Below are 9,775 nucleotides of genomic sequence, written 5' to 3' on the forward strand. Positions count from 1 at the left end.
ACACACACACACACACACACACACACACACACACACACACACATTACATAATTGACACTGAACCAGTCAGAAGCAACATTTGTTGCAGTGAATGGTGTCTGGTTAAAATGCTTCACACTGATATTGTGCACACACAAAACACACACACAGGTTGTTATGAGGTTGAAGAGCATGACAGCTGTACATACCTCACTTCATAGTCCTCTGTCTCTTTCTATCTGTTCCTCAGCTCTTTTCTTCTCATCCTCCGGATCTCTCTCTCTCACACACACACTCTCACACACAGAGCAGTGTGTTTGAATCTGACAGATTTCAGCTCAATACTCTTCTCTCAGACGCACACACACACACACACACACACACACACATACACACTCACACACGCACACACACACACACACACACACACACACATACGCACAAACAGCCCTCCCCCTCCTCTTTCAAAATATGCCAAATAGCCTCTCCACTCACGCCAGAGCTGCGTCTCTCCTCCCCTTCCGTACGAGGCAGTGAGAAAGCCCAGGCACAGGCCACGCCCCCGCCCCGCTCTCTCCTCTGGGCGGCTATAAATACCGCTGCTGCTATGAATACACCATCCTTCTCCCTCAGCATCCACTCTCTCCCCCTGCATCCATCCATCCTTCTCTCGCCTGCCTTTCCTGCATCCCTGCTTTTCGCCTCTAAATCCGATGACCTTGTGTTGTCACACGACAGCATCCTTTCTTGTCACCAGTTTGCGTGCAAGATGCAAAACCTTAAAGGGAAGCATGAAGTAGTGAAACTAAAAACCCAGATATTATCACAGAAAACCGAACTCAGACGTGTGCGTTTCGTGCTGCCCTCGTAGGCTTCCTGTCTGTTGCACAGGATGTTCCTTTTTTCATCTCCTGATGGCTGTGAGGGAAAAAAAACACTGAGACAGACAGCAGCTTACACTGTACCTTACTCAAATTAACTTAACCTGCATTAGTATCTGTGAACCTGCTCAAAGAGGAGCCAATCAGCTTCTCATCCACCTGTTATTATGAAGCTGAGAAGAGCTAACAAGCATCTTTCATCCCTTCGCTCCATCGTTTTATCCACGTCGTGTCTGATGTGAAGTAGATTTATTGCTCTGCATGCAGTGAAGTAAACCTGCCGCGCTATCGGTTTGGCGTTTCGGTGTTTTCTGACTGCCTGTGAACAGCCAGCAGAGGATAGACTATACACTTTCAGTACAATAGGCATAAAAAAAAGGTTTGGCAGCATCCTGTTCGATATTGTCTAGAAAGGAGGTTACCAAGCATCTGCTGCAAGTGTTGTAATGTGCACCCAGAGTACAGTTAAACAGAATTAAATGCCTGCAGGCATATTAGGTATGTCATGGACATAATTAATCCTTGGGTTCAAGCTGTGCTGTAAGCTTCATACATGAAACATGAAAGCAGCTGAAAGACAAAGACTGGAAAAAAACAAAGTAAAAGTTCTGCTGATCATGCCCCTTTGATCCTGTCAGATACAAAGAAAACCACAACGTTGCCTGTGCAGCACCATTTAGGGTAAAACAAGCTGGCAACTTCAGCGTTCGTCTTCCCGTCTGTCGTTTTTAGCTTCTTGTTTTAAAAAGGCTGTTGCTATTACGAGTCAAACTTCCTGTTCAAATATTCTGAATGTAAACCTCTTTGTAATGTTAAAACGCTCAAAGATTTGACAGGGGAGTAATTATTGTGTGAATGCCGATTCAGCTTTCTGCATATTGTTTTCCCTAGGTTTCCTCCCTCCTCATGTTTGATTTTTTGAGCATGTGACTACGTCTGTGTCGTTTGTGCTATTTTAACCCTTCAAAAAAAAAAAAAGATCAAAATGCAGTCGGCGTTGTACATTTTTACACTTTAAAATCTCAAAATACAATGAGCTTTCTTCCAATCTTTTAAAACGTTGCACCCTTTGGAGCAATAAAAATGCTAATTCTGGTAAAGCTTATTTTAGAAAAAGCTCATGTTCAGCTAAATTTAGTTAGCTAATATGATAACTTTAGAGAGCCATTTGCTAATTTGAGATTTTGGCTGGCATTTTCCAATTTTGGCTAGTGTTTTACATTTTGAATTGAGCATTTCAAAACTGTGGGTGCCTCAGGGCTCTATACTCAGTCCCTCTTTATTATTATTTATACTTATGGTAACTAGACAGCATTTACCTATTTTTACCTAGTTTCACCGCATTTTATTGCTAGGGTTTCACAATTTTTTCTAGTGTTTTACGCTTTGAATCGAGCATTTTGAAACTGTGGGTACCTCAGGGCTCTATACTCGGCCCCTCTTTATTATTATTCATGCTTATGGTAACTAGTTAGCATTTACATATTTTTACCTAGTTTCACCACATTTTATTGCTAGGGTTTCACGATTTTTTCTAGTGTTTTACGCTTTGAATCGAGCATTTCGAAACTGGGTACCTCAGGGCTCTATACTCGGCCCCTCTTTATTATTATTCATGCTTATGGTAACTAGTTAGCATTTACATATTTTGCCAGGGTTTCACTACTTTTAGCTAGTGTTTTACATTTTGAATTGAGCATTTCAGAACTGTGGGTACCTCAGGGCTCTGTACTCGGTCCCTCTTTATTATTTTCATGCTTATGGTAACTAATTAGCATTTGCCTATTTTTACCTAGTTTCACCACATTTTATTGCCAGTGTTACATTACCTTTAGGTAGTGTTTTGCTTCAGGAAATTTCATCAAAACCATTCAGGAATAAGCACTCACTGCATTTATGCAGAAAATGTGGTTTCTCTTGAGGTCTACACCTTCAAAGAAATGAGTGACGAAAGTGGTGGATAAAAACAGGTTGATTTATTTCCATTTATAAGAAAAGAAACTCTGGCATTGCTCTGAAGCGTTGGATGCATAAAAAGCAGTTTTATGTCACCAGTTGTAATTTAGCAGGCTAATGGATATTTATGTATGTATGTATGCAAAGCTGAGGGTCAAACTATACGTGAGCGTGCCCGACAGTATGTGCTGCAGCAAGCGCAGGTGCGTTTTAAAGCCAATTCCCATGTGCCTCTGTCAGAGCAAAGGCTGCCTTCAGGTCCTTTGCAGACTTCGAATGGATCTTCAGAGAATTCCTGAGAGCGCTCCGCAACTCCCCTGCCGAGACCAGGTGGAGGCGCAGCAGAGAGTTAATGAGCTGAGAGCGAGCGTTGCCTATGAAGGAGTTTGAGAGGAAAAAGCCAAGGCCGCCTCCTCTTATTGTGCTGTAGAGAGGAACTCGGACCATCCCCATGACCTGGAGGGAGAGGACACAGGTGAAGCAGAGTGTCTGCTTATAGTCTGTTTAGATCAGGGATGGGCAACTTAAATGATAGAAGGGGCCACAATTTTTTGTTTGGCATTAACAGAGGGCCACATGGCACTGTGCACTTGCACAAATGTTTACCTTTTGACCTGAGCATTTCAGAACTGTTGGTACCTCAGGGCTCTATACTTGGTCCCTCTTAATCGCTATTCATGCTCATGGTTACTATTTGAATAATGTTTGTGTGTGTGTGTTTATATATATATATATATATATATATATATATATATATAAAATAAGCAACATATAGTGCAGTAACTTAGCATATTTCATGCTCAAATGCATGTATAACAGTTATTCTGTTTAATAAATATGAACACAAAATGTTTGAAGCAAAAATATAAATAATACTTTAAAAAGCTTAAGTGCAATGACAGAAGACGCCTTGATTGCAGACTTCTGTGTGGTTCTGGTAAAAAGTTGTTGTTATTTATGTACTTGCGACTTCAGTGAAGTTCTCATATTCAGCTTTGTGCAACGTGTTGTAGTGGCGAGTTGAAGTTACACAGCAATAAAAAAATAAAAAATGTTAAAAAGCCATTAAAAGCTCAAAATAATATGAGTGTTTCTAAACGTCTAACCTCGACCATTAATCGATAACCTCACCTCGAGACCGTGATCTGCTGCACTGGACACGCACGCTTTCTCCACCTCCTGAATCTGCTCCTCCTCCAACTTCTTCACATACAAATGAGTGATGAGACCGGCGCAGGGTTTGCCTGGGAGGGGAGGGGCAAATCGAGAGTCCATCAGGTCTTCCTCAGATACAGACACGGCCATGCCCAGCTCCTCCAACAGTTCCCTGTTAAGCCCCTCCTCCAGGGACTCCCCTGCGTCAACGAGCCTAACAAATGTCAGCATCAGGTGGAGGAGCAGACAAACACAGTCAGGTCTAACAACAGAGCACAATCACAACACAATCATTGTTTTAGATAGGCATATGATATTGCATCATGACGATCACAGGTTGGCTAGCAACATCCTATCATCATCATCAAAACAAATCAATACAAAGCTGCTGATTTACACAGAAAATATTTTTGCTTGGCTCCAATAGTTAATGTCAAGGTTTTAAAAACAGATTTCATGTGCTTGGAGTTTGTTTTGGGAATGATTCTCAGCTACTACCACACCAAATTTTAGCTCAGTGTCTTTAATGTTGACTGAGTTAAATCTTTTCTTGCTTGGCTGACCAATTAAAACCAATGAACGGAGTTCGCTCAGTGGATTGGAGCCATTTAAAAAATTATGAAATGGTGAGAATTACTTCAGTGAGTAAGGAAGGATTTATTAAGAATTGGGAGAAATGGAATAAATTCTTTCATATATACGGCAATATTTGTCTCTGAAACCAAGTATAATAAGGGTTTAAAATGAATTAAGTGAATGTAAAGATATGTTTTATTTTAATCGCCCTTTCTGTGATATTGATGTGACCTGATTTTTTTGTCTTATCCTTTTTAACATCCTTCTCTATCATATTCCTCATATACTCTGTGTAATATTTGTATTAGTTGCTTTTATTTTAATGCTTTCTATGTGTAATAAAAAATTAAAATGAAGTAATGAATGGTGTTGACTCCAATATTTAATAAGTTGTGGACACATATATTGGTTATTTCCCCAGGAGTTTTATTAAAATCTGTCCGAAGGTTCGTTGGATATCTCGCAAAAACAATATCGCCGCTTCTTCGATCAGCAAGCAAGGATACGCCCGTACAAAATGCTGATGCAGTTTTTTTTTCTTCGTTTTTGTCGGTCTTAGTGTTTTTCTGATTTCTTGCCTTGTTGCATGATCTCGGTGTGTTGGCGAACGACGCACCAGCAACTGAGTGATTCATCTTTAGTAGAACGCTAATCAGATGGACCAGCAGTCTGGTGAAATAGACTTAAAAGTCGAGAGCAGAGGTTTGTGTTTCCTCATCTCCCACTGCTCATCTTTGCTGTGTGAGTAGTTATTCTGCATATTTTTTTATCAGTGCTGTCATTGTTTTATTTTTTTATCTGCATAAAACAATTATAAATTACAGGCATGGCATTACTTATCTCTCATTTTGTGTATGTTATAGCCATTTGTCATGTTGGCAAATAGCTTTATTGGCCATCTTGACTACAAATGTCAGTTCCAGTGACTTCTTCCTGAGAGTTTTCTTTAAATTCATCCAATGTTTTACCAGATATAACATTAGCGCTCCGCCTTCAACGGATGGTAATAAACATCAGCAGAGCCAGAGAGGACTCACCCGCCTGGGAAGCCCAGCAGACCATCGAAGCGCATCTGCATCTGTAGGAAGTGACAGGTTCTGTTAAACACTCAGGGAGATACTCAGAAATATGTGGGGTTTCTATTACACAAGCACAACTGTGTACAAGGATTTCACTTTGGACTGCACACCAGCTGCACACACACACACATATAAAGTCACACAAATGGTGCTCACCAGCACAATGTGCTTGATGGGAGTTCTGCCGAACAGCTGAGATTTAGTGTCAGAGTAGAGCATCACGTGGCAGGCATGCTTGCAGTCTGTGCAAGCCAACGCCTCCTCCCTGGACAGCTGTCCACTTGCCATCTATATAAGCAGATATAACAAAAACAGAGCAGAATCACACAGTTGCAGTTCTGTAGCTAACTGCTCAAAATGGATGGATGTGTTATGCCAATAAGAGATCGCGCAACTTTACTGGTTCCTTTTATCTGTTCTCCTTTCGTAATTTGCTGAGTTAAGGGATCTCAGTGTTGTTCAGCTTGAAAATCCCTGAATTTAAAGTAAAGAGGAAGCTTAAAGGAAGCTGTTAGAGGCTTGATTTAAATGATCTCTGGCTCCCTCTTCTGGTGTGGAGCAGATTTACTTATTTCCGAAATATTTCACAGCAGAATATTTGGTTTTTACCTATTTTTAATGCATTTTTTAAAATGATATTTGTAGACATTTTGATCATTGAAAAGCTGGTGGAAAATTTGTCAATATTTTACCTACAGCAAACGCAGCCGAGCTCTATTGTCGACATTTTTACAAAAAAGTTTCTATTATTTGATTGATTGATTTTATTAAGCAATAATATTGCATGTACATACACATCTAATACATTCATTATTAGTACTTCAATAACACAAGAAAGTGAGAATCACTTATTTCCATTGTGATCTTATATCTTTAAAAAACTGATAAAACCCACTCAGGGCTACTTTTACCTTTTTTAAACTCTAAATTGTGTTATGTAGTCACGTATTTAAATGGCTAAAGTAAATAATGTTATTATAGTATATGTTTTTCTAACATTTTGCTAGTTTTTGTCACACAGCATGTTTATATTCTCTACTTTAATCACAAAAATAGAAGTAATTGATTAAAACCTTATACCTTTATCTAATTTTAACAAAAAAAAACAGTAAAACTGATCAAATATAAAGTGTGACGTCCTGGATAAAGTGCTATCTCATCTTCAGTCAGCACAAATCAGCTCAACAATAATTTTCATTGTTTCGTGACGTTACCAGCTCTGATTGGTTCATCTGTTTCACACCGACCAATCAGCGGTGGCTTCTGCTGCTTCAGACTGACACAAGAAAATCGGATTCTTCAACTACAAAGAGGTAAAGGACGTCTTTTCCCATTTTCTTAAATATACAACAAAATAACGTCATTATCGATAGTCTTTAATAACGTCTTATCTTGTTACGTAACTATTTTTTTGTTTGTAGCGAATAACAACGCTGCTTGAAGCGGCTGATCACAAACAAAGTGTTTTGAGTTCCGAGGGTCTTTGAACATAGCACCAGGTTTTCACACACGAAGATGAAATCGTAACTCTCATTTTAAATCTGCTATATGTTTAAAATTGCGTATTGAAGCGAGTGTTTAGTTAAACATAATCAGATATAGGACGTCATTGAAACTTTTCGAGTTGGTCCCGAGCTAAAGCTGACTAAAGGTACGTAGCTAACAAGCTAACTCGTGCGTCATCACCTGCCAGTGTTTTGTGGCATTTCATTCTAGGGAAAGTAGAGAGATGTGTGTCAAGTAACAGCAGCCGACATAAATAAGCCTTATATGTTATTATAGGGGTTAGCGTAAACTTATTCAAGCTTTTAAGGCCAAGTAAACACACAGATTCTGTTCTCAAAAGTAGACAGTATTAGTCAGGTTTGTGTACATTATGATCATAAGATCAATGTCATTTTTTCGTCTTGGGAGAAAAATCCACCATACAGACAGGAATCCAGTCCTATTTAATTTCTAAACGATGTCAAATTAATTAATTGATAAAAGAAGAAACACATTAATTTGTGTTAAAACTAAGGAATGTATCTGTTATGAAAATATATTATTTTTTATGATTTGGAGATAGAGTATGTTTCACTCAGTTGTGTGTTTGTGCTGTTTTATTACAGATTCCATCTTGTTGTATTTAATTTCTGAACCAGAATGGCTCCAGGGATACCAGATGAGGTGATGATGGACGGTGCTCTGATAAAACAACTGGCAGAAGTGGCAAAAGATGAAGCGCTCCGGCTGGGAATTTTAATGAGGACCAAGGAGAGCCCAAACTCATCTGAGGTGCGATTTGCATAACTAATGCAAACCCCCATACATAACATTTTTACTGAAAACTGCATTATTGTCAATTCAAAAGATCTGGTTTCTGTTTTGAGGTAAACCCTGTTTAGGTCAAAACAAATTTGGACGTGAGAGAATTGTGATGTTTTGAAAAATCATCGCTGCCACTATAAATGTAACAAATCATGAAAGCCATGTTTGTTTGGTTTGTTCTTTGTTAACGACAGAACATTTAATCTGGTGGAACAGACATGTTTATTGTGCAGTTATGTCCGCTTTGGAGAACCAGATTTCCAATGGATCCACACTAATCCTATTTGTTATCTTTATCCACTTGTTCCAATTCATTCCTTACATGCCACATTCAATGACTGTGGTGAACAGATTTATTGTTGTCGACATGCTTTTTTTTCTTTAATCTTACAACTCTTTTTGCAGGTTGTGACCTACGCTCCGTTCACTCTCTTCCCTTCGCCTGTTCCCAAAGCCGTGTTCCTTCAGGCTCTTGCGGTGCAAACTCACTACAACACACTGGTGGATCGAATCAGTCAAGACGCAGACTTCCTGCAAGAGGCTTTAGCCAGGTAGGCTGCGTGAATATCTGGAGCAATGTAAAAGTTGAGTAGTTGCTCAAAAACAACTTTTACTAAAGATCACATCATCATCATTATAATAATAATAATAATTATTATTATTATTATATTCTCCTGTGCTGGTATTTGATAATATGTTAATTGTTAATTAAAATTCTTTGTTTTTGATATAATTTGTCATAATTCTAACTAAGTTTCTGTTTAATCTGTTTACAGCACTGTTGAAGTGGACGATTTCACTGCAAGGCTGTTCAAGATTCACCAGCAAATCCTGAAAGAAGGAGGGTCCCGGGTATGTTTACATACATTATCAAACTTATTTCCAACATAAAGTTTTGCTTTCAGAGGAAACAACACAAACGTCCAGCAGAAAAGCTACTGTTTCACTCAAAAGCAGCATGGTGTATCCTGCTACTGAATTTTTATCCAGATTATTCCAGATTGCCACTTCTGCTTTGTATAAGCAAAACTCCTTCAAGGCTGCTGTGATTATTGCGTAGATATTTCTTACAACTTCCCAAAACCCCGGCAGTAATATCTTCAACGTTGCCCAAAATAACAAATGTAAAGATTCACGTGATAATAATAAAAGCGTTGTAACTCTAAAGCTTTGAGAAACAGCGCTGGTTACTGTGCAAATAAGCATGAATACTTATTAGGTTTGTTGGGAGCAGTGATGGTCAGAACTGTCATGAACAGCTGCTGGGAGGAAGGATCTTTGTTAACGCTCCTTTATGCATTTATAGGGCCCTATAAAATCATTTTATTCATCCCCAAATTCCGTTTTTTTAAAGTTTTTATTTTTCTAAATTCCACTTTTTCCATTTTATCCCCTGAATGCCACATTTTCATTGTAACCATATTTATTCACCTAAAAAGTAAGTAATTATAAAGTGACTGAACAATAATTAAACAAATAAATAGCTAGAGAAATAAAAAATAATGTCTGTGTTACGGCCCATTGAAACACAGGAGGGGTCATAACACATTTAAAGGGATCCCCAATTAGTTGTAACAGACTTAATTTGATAAACATATTTTAACTATAAAATAAAGATTGTAAAAATACAGTAGGATGTTTAGTTTTTATAATTTGTTAACTAAAAGTTTAAAAATATATTACATGGAAAGGGCCATTTTATTTACACGCAAAGCATTCTGGGTAAATAATGATGTCAACTAGGTCATTGGTGTGAGGCTGCTAGCGAGCTATATCCACCCTGAAGGTTAATCTTGGACAATATCTGATGATCGACTCTTTTAAATGAAACCAGAGAGC

At 38.5% G+C, this 9,775-nt stretch overlaps 3 protein-coding genes across 4 annotated transcripts in view; 1 reads left to right on the forward strand and 2 right to left on the reverse strand.

Annotated features, from left to right (window-relative positions):
• Nucleotides 1-387, reverse strand: part of LOC106522991 (SLIT-ROBO Rho GTPase-activating protein 3) — a gene marked incomplete at its 3' end in the record, with an annotated part of 27,658 nt that extends 27,271 nt beyond the window's left edge. The window contains 1 exon segment of the mRNA XM_014016268.1: nucleotides 189-387.
• A 2,427-nt stretch (nucleotides 388-2,814) lies between these two features.
• On the reverse strand, nucleotides 2,815-6,660 carry zgc:103759 (U8 snoRNA-decapping enzyme). Of its 2 annotated transcripts, XM_014016271.1 has the most exons (5): nucleotides 6,022-6,108; nucleotides 5,783-5,914; nucleotides 5,585-5,625; nucleotides 3,948-4,185; nucleotides 2,815-3,272 (listed from the first exon to the last, which is right to left on the reverse strand). In XM_014016271.1, the coding sequence occupies exons 2-5, from the start codon at nucleotides 5,912-5,914 to the stop codon at nucleotides 3,027-3,029; spliced, it is 657 nt and encodes a 218-aa protein (XP_013871725.1). In that variant the 5' UTR covers nucleotides 6,022-6,108; the 3' UTR covers nucleotides 2,815-3,026. The 2 variants fall into 2 exon arrangements, with proteins under 2 accessions (XP_013871725.1, XP_013871724.1); XM_014016270.1 differs by having other exon boundaries at nucleotides 5,783-6,660.
• Nucleotides 6,661-6,945: 285 nt separating this feature from the next.
• gss (glutathione synthetase) overlaps nucleotides 6,946-9,775 on the forward strand; it is a 19,828-nt gene continuing 16,998 nt past the window's right edge. The window contains exons 1-3 of the mRNA XM_014016269.1: nucleotides 6,946-7,903; nucleotides 8,342-8,487; nucleotides 8,713-8,788. Of these exons, the coding sequence (XP_013871723.1) occupies nucleotides 7,772-7,903; nucleotides 8,342-8,487; nucleotides 8,713-8,788 (354 nt within the window). The 5' untranslated portion in view covers nucleotides 6,946-7,771. The remainder of the gene's footprint in view (nucleotides 7,904-8,341; nucleotides 8,488-8,712; nucleotides 8,789-9,775) is intronic.

The sequence above is a fragment of the Austrofundulus limnaeus genome, unplaced genomic scaffold, assembly GCF_001266775.1.
Source record: "Austrofundulus limnaeus strain Quisiro unplaced genomic scaffold, Austrofundulus_limnaeus-1.0 Scaffold142, whole genome shotgun sequence".
Lineage (NCBI taxonomy): Eukaryota > Metazoa > Chordata > Actinopteri > Cyprinodontiformes > Rivulidae > Austrofundulus > Austrofundulus limnaeus.

Excerpts from the sequence above, each read along its gene's own strand:
- zgc:103759 (XM_014016270.1), bottom strand. The coding sequence starts at position 5,914 with ATGGCAAGTGGACAGCTGTCCAGGGAGGAGGCGTTGGCTTGCACAGAC. Across the intron at positions 5,626-5,782 it reads CCATCAAGCACATTGTGCTG|ATGCAGATGCGCTTCGATGG; the intron begins GTGAGCACCATT and ends CACTTCCTACAG. Across the intron at positions 3,273-3,947 it reads CAGCAGATCACGGTCTCGAG|GTCATGGGGATGGTCCGAGT; the intron begins GTGAGGTTATCG and ends CTCTCCCTCCAG.